This window comes from Mizuhopecten yessoensis, unplaced genomic scaffold (genome assembly GCF_002113885.1).
Source record: "Mizuhopecten yessoensis strain PY_sf001 unplaced genomic scaffold, ASM211388v2 scaffold8335, whole genome shotgun sequence".
Taxonomy (NCBI): domain Eukaryota; kingdom Metazoa; phylum Mollusca; class Bivalvia; order Pectinida; family Pectinidae; genus Mizuhopecten; species Mizuhopecten yessoensis.
Genome location: NW_018407496.1, coordinates 653,234 through 671,605, shown reverse-complemented (window position 1 = coordinate 671,605; position 18,372 = coordinate 653,234). Strand labels below are relative to the sequence as shown.

The window sequence follows — 18,372 nt, the reverse complement described above, 5'->3', positions numbered from 1 at the left end:
AGTACTTAATACGCTTTCCTTTCTTTAAAAAAAGAAACTGAAGCAAACTAAATTCATTTCATTGATAGTTAATATTGGTCATGAACTCAAAGTTTAAACTCATTTACCGTAAACTAAAACCTCATTATGATGCCACCATTTTTGTCCAAGGAAATTATGGTGTCATAAAGGGGATTGGCAATAGATTGAAGTAAATGTATAAAGGACTTATAAAGAAAACAAGGAAAAGGGACATTGAAATATGTTGGCAGTAAATGAAGTGGCAATTAAATGAAACAAGGGGCAGTATATTGTGGTTTCACTGTGTATGAATTTATCATAAAATGCTACTGATTAAATTAACACACAGGCAAACATGATTTATAAGGTTGAGTCTCTAGAAGAAGATAAAAGGTATATTCCTGTTTGTAGTTAATAAGCTAGGCTTGATGAGACGGTATAACATTATTATAACACAGGGCATGTAAGTGTACATTACCTTCTGACCGGTTCTGGAAGTGTGTACACGACCCTTGGAGTGGCTGTGGGTGGTGCTGGCTCCTGTTCGGTGTGGGTGTGGTATCCCACCCCTCCACACAGTGGACACTCAGCACTGTCCACCGATGTCTCATACACTGGCCCAGTGGCAGTCGGTACCTGGTCCGCCAGGATATATGCCACAGGGGCTGGTTGGTATGTCTGACCTTGACCTTGGGCATCAATGTCATCATAAGAATATGTACGCTGCTGCTGTGGTGATGAGGGAACCCTGTATTGTGGCTGCTGCCGTACCCTGGGACCATACCCGGCAGAGATGGGGGTGGAGTAGTTGGCACTTTGGCGTGTGTATTGCTGAGTTGGTGTTTGTTGCTGTGGTCTTTGGGCAGCATACACCTGGGGCTGAGCACTGGCTGTGGGATAGGCCCCATAGTAGAGGTTGGGCTGAGAGCTGTACCGAGCTGCTCTCGGAGTAGCCTGGTACTGTTGTGGAGCAGCTGCCACCTGAGTAGGGTGTACATAGTAATTAAACATTTGATCATCTGTGACAGTAGATGCTGTGGCTCTTGTCGGTGACTGGTCCGAGTCGTACCCAGCTTGAGTCTGGGCCGCATTCTCTAGGTTTGTCTTACGATACTTTTTCCTGATACGATGTCGACCTCTTGGCCGTGCCTCTTGTCCTGTTTCCATGGCAGCAGTTGTGGCAGCTGCTGCTGCTGCTGCTGCCGCCTGCCTCCTGGGTGTGGCATATGAATCTGCTGCGGCATAACCCAGAGGAAGGTCTGCCCCGTCATTAGGATTGATTAGGGGGTACTTCCACCAGTCATCCCAATCTCTAACACCTGCTCCCGAGAAAGAATTTGCCCTTCTACGTGGACCTCTCATGAAGGCGTAGGCATCTTCCGTCGGGTCAAAGTAATGGTAATCGTCCTGCTGGGGTTGTTGTGGAGGTTGTGGTAGCTGAGGTGGTGCATGTTGATGTTGCTGCTGCTGTTGTTGCAGCATCTGTTGGCGTTGTTCGTCTGTAGCCTTTTTAAATTCATCCCGGAGACGACCAATCTCATCCTGAAGGACCCTGAATTTCTCACTGGAACAAAGGCATTTAGAAATCAGAAATTACATGTCAAGATTCCATGTAGGACTGCAATGAGCATTGTGAGGAGCCTGTTATACTATGATGATGTAAGAACATAATGCAAAATTTCTCCATTTTATTTGAACCATCCGTTATTGCTTGTTGGTTTCATATACATGCGTATACTTCATACTTGAAATTTCCATTGGGGAGATTCTGCATGCTCAAAATTGAAATGTGTGTATAAACCCCCTAGAGAAAAAACAACCCTTTAAAAAGACATCTTGAGTGGTTCTTTCAGGTGAAATCATTTGATCTTAGAATACAGGAATAGTTTCATAAATTCACCAGTTGAAAATACTAAATTTAAGGGTCCAAAATCGGGAGTCTCCCTACTAAATAGGGAGGGTTGGCAAGTATGATACTTGTATTGTTACATAAATGAATATGTGCAAAAATTGCATGTTTGATACATGGATAGGTAGCCGTGAACATGCTGGCAATCTGAATATTTCCATAAATACTCTTGTTTTTCCAGTTGACAGTTATCTCCCTTGGTTTAGGTTTATAGATGACATTTCTTACCTTCCCTCCGATGTCTTTGTTGCCACTGTTGGTGCCTCTGACCCTTCCAAGGTGTCATCACTATCTGACCCAACACTCCGGTCCTCCATCACTTTGGGTCTTGTCTGTTCATTTGGTACTCTCTGAGTCTTTGTACTTCCTTGGCGACCTCCATTTACCTCCTGACCTTTGGACCCCGGGGTTGATGGTCTCTCTACCCTTGCAGCAGGTGGTGTCTGAGGCCTACGGTGTTGTTGTGGTTGCCTGGTTACAGTAGCAGGTTTTTGTGCCTCCATTTTTGGCTCTTCCTTATATATCTGTTGATCTTCCTGTCTTGGAGTCTCCTCTCCCGATAAGAACACATCCTGGCTCTCATTAAAACTGACGTTTGGCGTTGCTCGCGGTGTGAGGTGCTCCCCAGATATGTTTAACGATGACCTTGAGAGATTGGCTTTTGACTTTGCAGGTTTGCCAGGTGTACGGATTATTGGTTGATGAGGCTCTACCCTTGATTTCTGACCTTGTTTCGTCTGTTGTTGTCTGGGAGTAGCTGGAGGGCGTCCTATAACAGGAGTAAAAGGGTCAAAGGGTACTGGTATCATCAGTTAAATCTAAATATGGTCATATGTCAAATCAAATATTACAAATTATTACATCATACAACTTTGAAAAAGGACATCACAGTCAGACATATACCAGTATTGTAAAAAGCGGTCACTTACTCCAAAGTGTCAGGAACCATACTCGTTGGTGATGCAGGTATACATCTACTTCAAATTTCATCAAGATATGTTTTACAGTTTCAAATTATGGCCCTGATAATATTATATTAGAAGAATAACAACAACAACAACAACAACAACCTGGAAGAGCATTTTCAACTTACCCGGTAATGGCTCCTTTCATTTGAAGGGGAGACATAATTACCTAGCGTAGTATGACAAGAAACTCAAAGTACATACCTGGCTTATGTATATCTAAATGATTCCAATTTTCTAGCATTGCAAAGTATGTTCAATTATTTTTCTTCTTTTTGTTTATGACAAAGTCCCATGGTTGAATTTTGACATGAAAATAATGACCTTTCATTCGAAGGGGAGACATAATTACCTGGCGTAGTATGACAAGAAACTCAAAGTACATACCTGGCTTACGTATATCTAAATGATTCCAATTTTCTAGCATTGCAAAGTATGTTCAATTATTTTTCTTCTTTTTTGCTTATGACAAAGTCCCATGGTTGAATTTTGACATGAAAATAATGACCTTGAATTTATTTTGTGGAGTTTATTTTATCATCTGACGAGGCAATATTGTTGTCTGATCAAAAATAATCAAAAACGTTTTGTATGTAAACAAAGCTAAATTCTGGTAATAAACATACTGGTAATAATTACAAGTAAACTTAAACATAATTGATCATAACATAAACAGGCTCATCCCAAACAATATAAACCTAGCTAAATACAATGGGGATACCAAATCGCAGCAACTCAGTATGGCAGCAAGCAAAACTATATAACGTTTATAACATAACAATATACACCTTTATGAGTACAATGGGGGTAAATATATCTCAGCATCACAGAATGATAGGAGTCTACACAGACTGAAGTTACCTTTAAGTAAGATGGTTGGTTGTCATGAAGATAATGCAATGAATTTAAGTGAAAATATAAATTACTAGAATTTTGTTTTTGGCATGTCAAAACGAAGATGACAAGAAATTGTAAAAAAATGCAGCTTAAATGATTCATATTAAGGCTTCAATACAGTGGTTCACTACATTTCTTTCCTTAATTCACAACTGTTTGATAATTCATGAATCTATGTAATTAAACAGGAGGAACTTACAATCTACAGAGTCACCAGACTACAATCATTTTTTTTATCTTAGGCTGGGAACAATTTTAATAGGGGAAGGAATTATCATGCAGATCAAGATGTTTATGGAAATAATAGATAGGGTTATAAATAATGATTCAAATATAATAATAATAATAGACTTCTATATGAACACTGGCAACAAATGTAAATAATCACAAACATAACTAAACGGGTTCAAACCCAAACTGAAAATGTAGCGACATGAAGGATGAATACAAGGGCAATAATGGGGTGGATATAAAAATACAAGGGCAATAATAGGGAGGATATAAAAATACAAGCCTAAAATCACAATACCACACACACAACACAGATACGATGGGTATAAATATCTAACCCCTCTGGTCAGCTAGCCAACCCAAATTAACCGTGGGGCCATTCTCCTCAGTTCTTAAAGTATCTCCACCTGTGAAGGAAATGTTAAACAGACACAGGGTAAACTTCTGTTTGGGTACCACTGATAGATCCCTCAACCTTTTCTAAACAACAGAGAAAAAATCTACCGGTACCTATTTTAAATTCTGATTTACAATTACCATGGATATTCTAATTATCATTATTAAATTAACATTTTTTATTTTTTGATCATTTAATGACTTAAAATTGACCAGAAGCTGTGCTCATTGTTGCCCATTGACAACCCAATAAGAATACTAATTGATCCTTTGAACCCTACCAAAGTGATACCAGATAAAATCTGTCATATTGTATCCGGAAAAGGTTCTTTCAGTTGAACAATTGCAACAGGATGGGACAGACTCGGAATCAAATGTATAACATTTAAACTTTTGAAAAGACACTCTTACTAACCTCTCTATACTTATCAAATGGCCAGTTCCAATCTGCTTCACAAACTTCAATTTTAAGGAGGGACATATCAGTTTTCTCAAGGTTAAACCTGGATCTGACTTCACATTACCTGGTAGTTTACTTTCATTTATATTTTTGTAATCAATTCATCATCAAATATATTGGGTTTATGGGGGCCAAATTAAGTCACTAAGTGACTATTGGGATAGGAAATTATCAGTTACCATCAATCAATAAAGCTTTACCTCTTACCTACGGAGTTGACAGTTGTCCCAGAGACAGAGGTCAATTATGATAATCTACAAACACAGGCTGGATTAATGAATCTTAAATATCCCAAACACACTTCCTCCTTGAGACTTTCCCTGGCTGACTGTATCCAAGAGTAACAACAAGCCTTACCTTCCTCCTCAAGACTCTCCCTGGCCGCCTGTAACCAATAGTAACAACAAGCCTTACCTTCCTCCTCCAGACTTTCCCTGGCCGCCTGTAACCAATAGTAACAACAAGCCTTACCTTCCTCCTCNTGTTGTCTGGGAGTAGCTGGAGGGCGTCCTATAACAGGAGTAAAAGGGTCAAAGGGTACTGGTATCATCAGTTAAATCTAAATATGGTCATATGTCAAATCAAATATTACAAATTATTACATCATACAACTTTGAAAAAGGACATCACAGTCAGACATATACCAGTATTGTAAAAAGCGGTCACTTACTCCAAAGTGTCAGGAACCATACTCGTTGGTGATGCAGGTATACATCTACTTCAAATTTCATCAAGATATGTTTTACAGTTTCAAATTATGGCCCTGATAATATTATATTAGAAGAATAACAACAACAACAACAACAACAACCTGGAAGAGCATTTTCAACTTACCCGGTAATGGCTCCTTTCATTTGAAGGGGAGACATAATTACCTAGCGTAGTATGACAAGAAACTCAAAGTACATACCTGGCTTATGTATATCTAAATGATTCCAATTTTCTAGCATTGCAAAGTATGTTCAATTATTTTTCTTCTTTTTGTTTATGACAAAGTCCCATGGTTGAATTTTGACATGAAAATAATGACCTTTCATTCGAAGGGGAGACATAATTACCTGGCGTAGTATGACAAGAAACTCAAAGTACATACCTGGCTTACGTATATCTAAATGATTCCAATTTTCTAGCATTGCAAAGTATGTTCAATTATTTTTCTTCTTTTTTGCTTATGACAAAGTCCCATGGTTGAATTTTGACATGAAAATAATGACCTTGAATTTATTTTGTGGAGTTTATTTTATCATCTGACGAGGCAATATTGTTGTCTGATCAAAAATAATCAAAAACGTTTTGTATGTAAACAAAGCTAAATTCTGGTAATAAACATACTGGTAATAATTACAAGTAAACTTAAACATAATTGATCATAACATAAACAGGCTCATCCCAAACAATATAAACCTAGCTAAATACAATGGGGATACCAAATCGCAGCAACTCAGTATGGCAGCAAGCAAAACTATATAACGTTTATAACATAACAATATACACCTTTATGAGTACAATGGGGGTAAATATATCTCAGCATCACAGAATGATAGGAGTCTACACAGACTGAAGTTACCTTTAAGTAAGATGGTTGGTTGTCATGAAGATAATGCAATGAATTTAAGTGAAAATATAAATTACTAGAATTTTGTTTTTGGCATGTCAAAACGAAGATGACAAGAAATTGTAAAAAAATGCAGCTTAAATGATTCATATTAAGGCTTCAATACAGTGGTTCACTACATTTCTTTCCTTAATTCACAACTGTTTGATAATTCATGAATCTATGTAATTAAACAGGAGGAACTTACAATCTACAGAGTCACCAGACTACAATCATTTTTTTTATCTTAGGCTGGGAACAATTTTAATAGGGGAAGGAATTATCATGCAGATCAAGATGTTTATGGAAATAATAGATAGGGTTATAAATAATGATTCAAATATAATAATAATAATAGACTTCTATATGAACACTGGCAACAAATGTAAATAATCACAAACATAACTAAACGGGTTCAAACCCAAACTGAAAATGTAGCGACATGAAGGATGAATACAAGGGCAATAATGGGGTGGATATAAAAATACAAGGGCAATAATAGGGAGGATATAAAAATACAAGCCTAAAATCACAATACCACACACACAACACAGATACGATGGGTATAAATATCTAACCCCTCTGGTCAGCTAGCCAACCCAAATTAACCGTGGGGCCATTCTCCTCAGTTCTTAAAGTATCTCCACCTGTGAAGGAAATGTTAAACAGACACAGGGTAAACTTCTGTTTGGGTACCACTGATAGATCCCTCAACCTTTTCTAAACAACAGAGAAAAAATCTACCGGTACCTATTTTAAATTCTGATTTACAATTACCATGGATATTCTAATTATCATTATTAAATTAACATTTTTTATTTTTTGATCATTTAATGACTTAAAATTGACCAGAAGCTGTGCTCATTGTTGCCCATTGACAACCCAATAAGAATACTAATTGATCCTTTGAACCCTACCAAAGTGATACCAGATAAAATCTGTCATATTGTATCCGGAAAAGGTTCTTTCAGTTGAACAATTGCAACAGGATGGGACAGACTCGGAATCAAATGTATAACATTTAAACTTTTGAAAAGACACTCTTACTAACCTCTCTATACTTATCAAATGGCCAGTTCCAATCTGCTTCACAAACTTCAATTTTAAGGAGGGACATATCAGTTTTCTCAAGGTTAAACCTGGATCTGACTTCACATTACCTGGTAGTTTACTTTCATTTATATTTTTGTAATCAATTCATCATCAAATATATTGGGTTTATGGGGGCCAAATTAAGTCACTAAGTGACTATTGGGATAGGAAATTATCAGTTACCATCAATCAATAAAGCTTTACCTCTTACCTACGGAGTTGACAGTTGTCCCAGAGACAGAGGTCAATTATGATAATCTACAAACACAGGCTGGATTAATGAATCTTAAATATCCCAAACACACTTCCTCCTTGAGACTTTCCCTGGCTGACTGTATCCAAGAGTAACAACAAGCCTTACCTTCCTCCTCAAGACTCTCCCTGGCCGCCTGTAACCAATAGTAACAACAAGCCTTACCTTCCTCCTCAAGACTTTCCCTGGCCGCCTGTAACCAATAGTAACAACAAGCCTTACCTTCCTCCTCCAGATTCTCCCTGGCTGACTGTATCCAATAGTAAGAACAAGCCCTACCTTCCTCCTCCAGACTTTCCCTGGCTGACTGTAACCAATAGTAACAACAAGCCTTCCCTTCCTCCTCAAGACTTTCCCTGGCCGCCTGTAACCAATAGTAACAACAAGCCTTCCCTTCCTCCTCAAGACTTTCCCTGGCCGCCTGTAACCAATAGTAACAACAAGCCTTTCGTTCCTCCTCCAGACTCTCCCTGGCTGACTGTATCCAATAGTAACAATAAGCCTTACCTTCCTCCTCCAGACTTTCCCTGGCTGACTGTATCCAAGAGTAACAACAAGCCTTACCTTCCTCCTCCTCCTGTATCGAGGCCTCCACCATGCTTCGAGGTCGTTGTCGGCTACGACGAGAATGCTGGGAAGAGTCAAAGCTCATATCACTTTCTGTCAGGGTGTAACTATCATCTGTAAAATCTCGGCTCATATCTGTAGTCATGTCACGTCTACCCCCTGACCTCAGTGACCCTCGTGAAGAAGGTCGGTCATCTTGCCTCGACCTCCCAGACCTGGCTGACCTTGAACTTGTAATTGAAGCTGTTTCTGCATCACCTGATCTTGACCTAGGTCTGTAATTGGACAGAATGATCCAACAGTGAATATCTCCGTATGTAGTTTATGAAATTGATACAGTAGCTAAATTATGAGCTGAAATGATAAAAGCCTTCATTCCTGTACACACACTGTGAATCATGTCTTTCTGGATGTAGATTCTAATGATTTATTGATAAAGACAAAGTTTTCCCCCCTGTCACCAACACAGTGATGATTTAAGAATATTGCAACTCTTTCACCCCTGAAATTTCACAATGAACTATTCCAACCTCTAAATTGGAAGAGTTCAAATGTGTCTTCAGGGGTGAATGAGTTAATAGCACTACGTAATTACTAGTATAATCATTACATAATTAAATCGGTTATTACAATCATTGTGAAAATAATTTGTTAACGCACAATTTGGAGACAATATAGTTTAATGGACATCTAATATGAAATATCTATTCACTTAAGGAATATAAAAATCCTCAGCATGTCTTGTCAAGACAAGATACAATGTGATTACTTGGTAGTTTAAAACTATATATTCCCATTTTGAATCAAATTCTGTGAAGGGGAACAATTAGAATTGTTTGTGCACAATGAAACTGCTTTAACATGTAAGATACATTTTAAAACATAAAGATTTGAGATAATTAGAAATCAACAAAGTCTCACCTTTCATCATTATCTGCCGGGTGTCGTAACCTCAGTGAAGGTTGGGCTTGTTCTTGTTGCTGCCGTGAAGACATATGACTGACCTCTGACCCCACCATTGAGCCAATGAACCCACTGTCTGCATCAGGAGCATTTCTTTGTTTTGTCATTTGCTTAAACTTTCCTGGACCAGGGAGGCTGGATAGATTGCCGGCGGTGGCCCCGCCTCCATTAGTGTGGTCGTGTTCAGATATACCACTGTCACCTAGACTACTCATACTGCCTCCCTCTGGTCTCTGTGAGGACAGATATCATCACGGTTCAAAATATATAAACCTTATGTAAGGTAGTAGAGTCCATCTCTCCAGTCTCTATGATGGAGATCAAAGTCAGGTATGGTATTATTCATCTTCTTGGTATGTTATACTATACATGTACATTATTATAGTTTCTATTAACTCATGATTATCATTCCATAAAATCGTTCTTTCTTGTACTGTCAATTCTTCAAAATTAAACCAAAATTAAACCCATAAAAAATAAAAACAAATCTTCAAAAGCACAATTATTCAAGTAAGGATGATCTATTTTGTGACATTTTTCCTGTTGCAGAATCATGAAAATTTCTCAAAACGTTCTCAAAGCACATTTTAAAATCTTCATTTCAGTACATCATTATTTACTGAAAGTCAAAATAAAAAAGCTGGTAAGACATTTATGATAAATTTACAGTTTTGAACAACGAAATAATTTCATGTGCACTGTTGCATATTTTCATCATCGTAAAGTCACTCCACCTTACTTGATATGTTTTATAATAACTCCGATCGTAACCACCTCTCACACCAACATGTTAGGTAGAGTTTGTGTCACCCCCTGACCAACATGTTAGGAAGAGTTTGTGTCACCCCCTGACCAACATGTTAGGAAGAGTTTGTGTCATCCCCTGACCAACATGTTAGGAAGAGTTTGTGTCATCCCCTGAGTGATACAGCGTGTTATCTATCAACACACCGATTAAGGGAAATAGTGTGTGCGGACTCACCAAATAACACCATCACAAGTGTAACAGACAGCATATTAGACTCAAATAAAATCCAAAAGGACATCAAAGTGACATCTAACTATAAACATACCCAGTAATAGTGCTTCTTTATTACAGAGAAAACAAGTCTGTTGTAGCGTTTCGAAATATCCTAAATTTTTACTTTGCTTTCATGTGTTTTGAGGACCATTAAATCACAACATTGTGAAGACAGATTTAGAATTCGTGGAAATATTGCAAAGGTTTAGTTTTGCCGTCAAATATTAGGTAATGTGATAATAGATTGAGGTTGTGCAGAAGTTTAACATTTAACTCCATAACAAGTAACATTCCAGACCTGCCACTGCCATCGCTTCACGAACTACAGATACAAACACATTATATAGCTTCTCTCCTCATTGCAGTATACAGGAAGTTTAGAAATTAGTGAGGAAATCAATTGATTTTTCTATCATACAATTATACTCTTTGAACTGAGATTTAATTTTCATAAAATTCTGAATTTTTATCCTTAAAATATTCATTAGATCTCAACAGCATGTTTAAAGCAAGAAGATCTTTTTAATGTATTTCTGGTTTACTGACATTTAACTGTTCTTTTTCCAAATTAAAATCATGGCCAATAAGCTATTTGAAATTGTCGAAACTAACAGGTTTAAAGCATTCAGTTGTAAAGGGAGAAACTCACTTTCTTGAGTCCATGTTTCCTGTCAGGATGGTCGTGTCTGCGAGGTCGTGGAAGCCTGGGGTTGGGTGAGTTTCTGTCAGGATCTCTGGGGGTCCCCCGTGAGGACAAACTGCTACGACTGCTGCTGATGCTGCTAGACTGTCGCAGGCTGTTGTCCCGGGGTAGGCCGTGAGATGTATCTGTAGAGCCAAACAATGTCTAAAGTGAACATTTGTTGAATAACTCAGTCTTCATTTTAACTAAGCATAGCCAGTACCATTCAGGTTTCGAATCTTTAAACATCTATAAAGCTGCCATGATAAAGTATAAGTGATAGTTATGGACATTTTGGTACTCATTTAGTTTTTAGACACAAGAATGTAGCTGAATTTACATTAAATTTGATTCAATGCCGTTGTGAGTTAGAGCTTATTGAGGCACATATTAAATAAGGTTCCTGGACTGGTCTGATGTTGAGAGATACCCAGCAGATACTGTTTGTAACCTGATCAATAAGCTTAGTGACACTTTTGTTCACTTACCTCCGTTATACTCCGAGTAAGACCTGTCCATAGACCAGTTGTGAGAGTTGGTTGGTGTGTCTCGCCCCTGGTGATAAGACAAAATTTAGCAGTAGAAACACAGGACAGTGTTGGAGCAGGAAAAGTAACATTTTAAAAGCTCAATGGCAATAATCTTTATACAATCCACACCCCAATTTCACAAATATTCCTAACTTCAGATTTTCCTCGGAAATGCATTTTTTAAGTTAGGGAACATTCCTTTACATTAGATTGATTCTTAACTCCTATAATTCTTTCCCATGGAAAAAAACGTAAGCGTATTTGACGGGCAAGACTCATATACCTGGTAATACACCTAGGTAATCATTACAGGTACCTAGTGGAGCCTTCTTATATTGATATCAACCTTACCTCATATATAGATAAATTAGTAGTGACATTCATCAATAATTCATATTTAAGAGCATATGTTGGACAGATCTCACCATGGTAACTACTCCATATATAGGAATCATTAATTATATTTCTTATAGGTACTGTTGTAATATATAATATAATACACATCTGTTAATCTAGATATGATTATAAGACCTATGATTATAATTTGAATTTTTGTTTCTGCAAATTAATGTTCTTTTTTTATTATTTTAACATTCCATGTATATTGACAGTATGATAAACTTATATTGATGATGAATTGAATTATTTTGGTAATTTTATTTTCAACATTGATAATTTCATTTGTTACATTGATAGGAATCAAAGAGTTTGAATTTAAATGAAGTAGCAAAGTAAGAAAACTGGAATCAACATAAACGTCGAGGACAGAAGATTGTCATTGAGAACACTAGACCAGAAAGTCATGTGGAATTACATAACTGATTTTTTTTAAAACATTTTGTTGCTGATTTATGCCTACCCTAGTAAAGGACTGGTTCTGGACACTGGCCATCTGCTCACGCTGCTGCGCCTGTTGGCTAGGGCATCGCCCCATGGCAGGGGAGGCAACTGACATTCTCCTACCATCCACATCTCGCTCTTGTAGTTGTTCCCATCTGTTGTTAGAGTTCAAACAAGGATAAGTATGACAGGTCACAACCATTTCATTCATTAGAAGAAAGATATCAATATATTTTCCCGTAAGTTTTATGCAGTTTAACAACTTTTTTTTTTCAATTTTCTATACAAGATATTTAAATTTCCTGTTGAATACAGGGGCAAAATTACACTAGCTCTGAAGAGCTAACTATTATTGTGACCTGGAACAGATGTTTTCATGATCAGCTAGGCATGACATAACAACAATTTCTCAGATTTATCAAACATATCAGATACATATGTGTATATTAGTTATGTATATCATATAAATACAATAAAATACCAATATATTACATATTGCTCTAAAGATGGTGCTTATATTTTTGTAAAAACATTAGTCCGTTTTTTGGTTCCTTCGGTACATTATTTGGTTCATATTTATTTTAAACTCTGAGAAGCAAGATCATCAATTTGTAAACAATGACAGACACACTTCAATTTGATCACAACATAAAAGGTGGAGACAACAGGTGAGGTTGACTACAATGATCATTTCTGTGTGGACATTTCCTACAAAAAGTACGTTAAATAAATATGAACAAATGTAGCCTTCTTTCCTTGAAATATCATGGCACAAGATGTGATCAATCCATTTCTAACAAGAACTCTGCCTCCTACTCGCTAAGGTCTATAGAAAGATAAGCTTGTAACTTTATTAGAGAAAGTAGACTGTCTGCAGTACAGCTTTTATCACTGGCGACTTGGTAACTACAGTTTTAAGATTTTATAAGAAATGACTGATCCATGCTGATAGTTTTATACTAGTAGATACACTACTCTATATTTCAGCATTTCTATTTTAATTGATGGACACACATTTTGAATAGAAAGATTCTTTTTTAAGTGCGCTGAAATGAAAAGAACAGGCAAAAACACAAAAATAAAACAAATCCAAATAATTTCAGGTGCCGAACAACAGAATGAACACATAACAACAAGTAATGTGAAGAGTCCAGAATGTTTTATAATATCTAAATTCTTTTTCGTACCAGTACATGTGGTTCTAATTTTTCATAATCAATTTTTAAACAAATGCATATTTAATCAATTGAAATTTTTGATGGAATTGTTTTGAACATGAGCTTATATAGAATTGTCTGTTTAACATGAACTTGCACAAAAATTGTGCAATGATTCATAAAAGACTGGGTAAGGGACTTTTGAACAGCAGTCAGACTGGCAGAAATCAATACAAAATGTACTAAAAGACTAGAGACTTGGGTGCTGACAGATGGGGTAGGTATAGAATCTATACTAAAGGGATTTAGACACAGAAATGTAGGCAAGCTTACTTCTTCCTTGTGTAAGGTCTTTGGGAGAGTGAAATCAGAATTAAATATTAAAACATCATATCACAGAATGACAATTTACACTTAATTACATTTTGACTGGTTGAGTTCATTGAACTATTTTCGTGCTATAGAGACTTTTTAAACCTCTCACAGCATTCAGAGTTACATCCCTTAACAACCCTTTTCATGTCAAATAAAGAAAATTAAAAAGACTTTTCTGGACTTATTTCATTAATTGTATCACCATTAACATCAATTGTATCTATTACATGCACATGTATACAAGGATAACATGGTACACTCATATATATCACCAGTGCAATGCTACATGGAACACAAGTTCTGGGGCAAATAATAAGGGCACAGAACAGCATTTGTAGGAGGGGATGTATTGATTGGCTTGACCCCTTGACCTTTTATTCACACGTTTTGCTTCAACTAGTTCGAAAGTGACACTGAATAGTGACGAACAATGAATCTGCAGTAACAATACCCAAACAACACCAGTGCATCAGGAAGGGGAGATAACCAGTGTTATGCAAACCAGGGAGACATAGGACACTATAAGTTACCTGGTCGGTTCATCGTCTAAATCACTACCTGTTTGGCTAACATCAGAGGCAATCTCTAGGCCTTGACTGCAATTATGGGAAATCAATAGAAAAACTTGCCTCGTCATTGCCAAAACATTATGGGCTTAATTAGTATTGATCACTAATCCCAGTTGTGTTTTAATCAGGACATGTTCTGGTCCTTGATTCTGTCCTCACATTTGAGGATGACAGTGAAGATCATGCATGGGGTCTCCTTTGACATAACAAGCATTATCTTATGTTTTATGATTTACTTTAAGCATTATGCTAAAGCCTTCAGATCAATGAAGGTCTTGTGAAGAAATAAATAATTTTCTCTGAATAATAAATGTGTAGTTAAAACCACCATCAGTGACAAATACATCAAACAAACCATGATGTCCTGTGTTTAGGAGATGAAAGCATCATATATCAAATAATATCCTATGCTAATTAAACTAAAGAAATTTTCTGAATATATTTTTTTTTTTACCTTTCTTGCAATTCTTTAGGCATCTTGAATATTTCTGGCTCTGAATTGCAGATGTGCTTCAGTTTCTGAAAGATGAAAACAAAAATATTAGTTTCAACTGAAAATAAATGCCTTCGCATCATTGTTATGTATGGTATGTTCATGGGAATACTACTGGTAGCTTTAATAACAAGTTGAATAGAGAAAGGAATGTTTGGCTAACACAATCAACTTAAACATGTGTGGCTGTATACATACATGTTCATAATTATACTCATAGAATTTTTAATTTCATTCTCCAAACTCTGACCTCAGATAATCCAAATCATCATCTTGTTTACCGGTATTGATCAGAGGTAGAAGTAATTTTTCAGTCTGACTCTAAAATGTTAATGTTGATTTATATTGAATGATTCCATCCTAATGGTGACAAACGTTAACGAGGGGAACTGTCGATGGAATCATACTTAAAGTGTAAACACTTTTCTCATTAACTTCAACAGTATTTTCAAACAGAAATTGAAACAATTTATAAATTGCCAAGGCCATTTATAATATTTATATTGCACACTATAAAAAAGACAGTCAAATATAAGTAACACCTATGGCAAGGGATCTAACTTGTGTGTAGACAGGGTGGGGGGGGGGGGCAAAATTATGAAAACTTGCCTCTGAAGTAGGGTGTGGGCGCTCTCTTGGAATACGGGTAATTAATGGAATCAAAACAATACATTTTGTGGTTTAAAATGTATCCCCAAAATGTAAAGAAAAAATGCCCATATTTACAAAGTATAAACATCATTTAACCTGACAGATCTATGGGATTAACAGGATTTAATACCCAACAAAGGATTGATAAATAACTGATAGTATCTTGGTATCAATTTCCTTTGTGAGTGTCTTGATAAGTGTAGGAACTGTCAATGTCATCATCTCAGAGTGTTATCTAGGTTGGTTTGCGTACAACAGGCTAGTATCTTCAATTAAGTGTGTAGGTGTATTGTCTATTTGTTTATACATTGTATTAATTAATGGTTAGCTGAACATTCTTTCCAGTGGTATCCAATACTTGATTTCTTTGAATATAGGAGTTACAATCTGAAAAGATCTATACATTTAGGTCAATATATGTAGAAAACATGTTCAAACATATTTTTCTGAACCACTCTCTCTTAAATGTAGCCAACTTAAAATTAATTTATTAGTTATAAATCACTGTCTTACTGTGAAATTTATCTGTTTGGGCAAAGGAAAACCAGTCATAGAATAGAAAATAAATTCATATGTAGGTAATCACTAAACAATAAACTTACCATACTGATGACTGTGCTAATGAACACTAAACGCTTCAATACATGGTTATAAGCTATGCCTGGTAATACGCCCACCAATATGTATCATGGTTCAACAGAAACGTTAATAATGGTTATTTCCTTGTCCTGTAATAAGCCCATCTTCATTCTTTAAGCTTGAGATTATATGTCGAAGCCCTAATGGCTTATTGCAGTATAAATATGGTACTTCAAAGATCGCTTTACAGAAAGGGAAGCAACTCTTGCATGGCAATTTTAGTCTTCATCATTATTCTAATCAGAAACATGATAAGATATTTTTTGTCCAATCCATACAAACACAAGCTAACACACCTATCTAGTTAAGGAGACATCTCATAGTCATTTATTAAATAAATAAATAAATAAACTTGATTCTACAACAATTATGAAACAAGTTATTTCAACTTATATAAATCTCTCTTGTTGGCCTGGATGTTAGCATGTACAAGGTCTTTATGTGGGAGGAAACCGACATGGTCGGGCAGGTGACCCCATACCTTTTCACCTCTGATCGGGGGACTGAACCGCGGCCGCCTTGGTGAAAGGCAAGTGCACTTTCCACTGCGTCACTTGACCACCCATATTTGGGTCACTAATAAGTGAAATTAAGAAGGTATGGGGGATATGGGAATCCTATATCAAAGTGTAGAATTAGGGGTCAGAATCCTCATTAGGCCTTAGTTCTCCTACCAAATTCTTCAACTTCAAGAACAGTTCTCATATCCCCCATATACCTCACAATGTATGACAGACTATATTACTCCCTGGTCTAAGAAGCTGATATATCAGTCAGAAATTACTGAGGACACACTACAACCCCAGGTTATATTATTCTATGCATCAACCACACTTGTGTATGTTTTTCTGAGTATATGAACCTGTAGATTTATTAGCTAAAGCTTATCATTGTAAACCGTCTCAGCCGATCGGCCCTCCATTAAAATGATATGTAAACACTTACACACACAATGCCAAATTTGAAAAAATGCCAGAACCATTTCAAGAGTACCTTTATCCTGTAAATCATAAAACTGCCAACCTAGCTATATAGTAAACACATTCAGTACTCTGTATTCCACTTCCAAACTGTGGTCAATAAACACTACACATTTGTAATCAGTACAACAGTACAGCCTTGCTGCAGTCACTAAGACATATATATATGACACACGTTTACATCTAATTTGCACGCTCATTCTATGAACCTGCATTTAAATACATACCAATTATCACTAGCTATGACAAAGGATTTTAATTGCAACACAATTTCATACTTTCAGTATGACACTTGACAATCCAATTAAGTGAATGTGGTGAGTTATTACGAATTGATTGCTCAAATGAGGAAGATTTTTTGAGTGGTGCTCCATCAATGCTTTTTAGACAAACAAAACCCTCAGTTATTTACTTTAATTTTTGTGTCCACATGTGTTGTATTATAAAGCAACCAAAGCATTTGTAGAGCTAAATCTTATGTACGTATTTATTCATAGGGTATTGCAACCAATGTGCTATTAAAGGGGCATCACGGTGAAGTAACTTTATTTTTTGTCTTTTTTTCAAATACTACATAAACATATCAAGTGAGACTCCTTAAGGAAAATAACGGTCGGATTTGGCTGAAATAGATTCATAACAAGAGGCCCAATGGGCCTGCATCGCTCACCTGGTATAAAACTCACACTTGTAACCTTAAAGTGATCTAAAATAAAGCTACAGGCAAAATATCAGTATTTATGATTAAAATTTGTTCAAAAGACCCTGTTAATTTTTTTCAAAACATTTCACCCCTGTGATTGAAAGTCGAACAAAGTCATTATGTTGAACACATTGTATAGCCTTTCATCTCAGGATGAAACTTGCAAAGTATAAACATCCTGGGACCCATGGTTATTCATAAGAGGTTGTTTAAAGATTTTAAACAAATTTGACCCCTGTGACCTTGAATATAAGTCAAAGTCATTCACTTTAACAAACATAGTAGTCCTTGATCCCAGCATATGCTACTAACTAAATATCAACATCCTGAGCCTTTTGGTTATTCAGAACAAGTTGTTGAAATATTTTAAACATATTTGCTCCTTGTGACCTTGAATATGATTCA

At 36.4% G+C, this 18,372-nt stretch overlaps 1 protein-coding gene across 3 annotated transcripts in view; it reads right to left on the bottom strand.

Annotated features, from left to right (window-relative positions):
* LOC110455627 overlaps nucleotides 1–18,372 on the bottom strand; it is a 66,664-nt gene that overhangs the window by 7,047 nt on the left and 41,245 nt on the right. For all 3 annotated transcript variants that reach the window (XM_021505853.1, XM_021505851.1, XM_021505852.1), the window contains exons 6-13: nucleotides 14,956–15,020; nucleotides 12,420–12,555; nucleotides 11,519–11,585; nucleotides 10,998–11,176; nucleotides 9,286–9,560; nucleotides 8,362–8,639; nucleotides 2,138–2,678; nucleotides 479–1,564 (exon numbers count right to left, since the gene is read on the bottom strand). In XM_021505853.1, coding sequence (XP_021361528.1) covers nucleotides 479–1,564; nucleotides 2,138–2,678; nucleotides 8,362–8,639; nucleotides 9,286–9,560; nucleotides 10,998–11,176; nucleotides 11,519–11,585; nucleotides 12,420–12,555; nucleotides 14,956–15,020 — 2,627 coding nt within the window. The remainder of the gene's footprint in view (nucleotides 1–478; nucleotides 1,565–2,137; nucleotides 2,679–8,361; nucleotides 8,640–9,285; nucleotides 9,561–10,997; nucleotides 11,177–11,518; nucleotides 11,586–12,419; nucleotides 12,556–14,955; nucleotides 15,021–18,372) is intronic.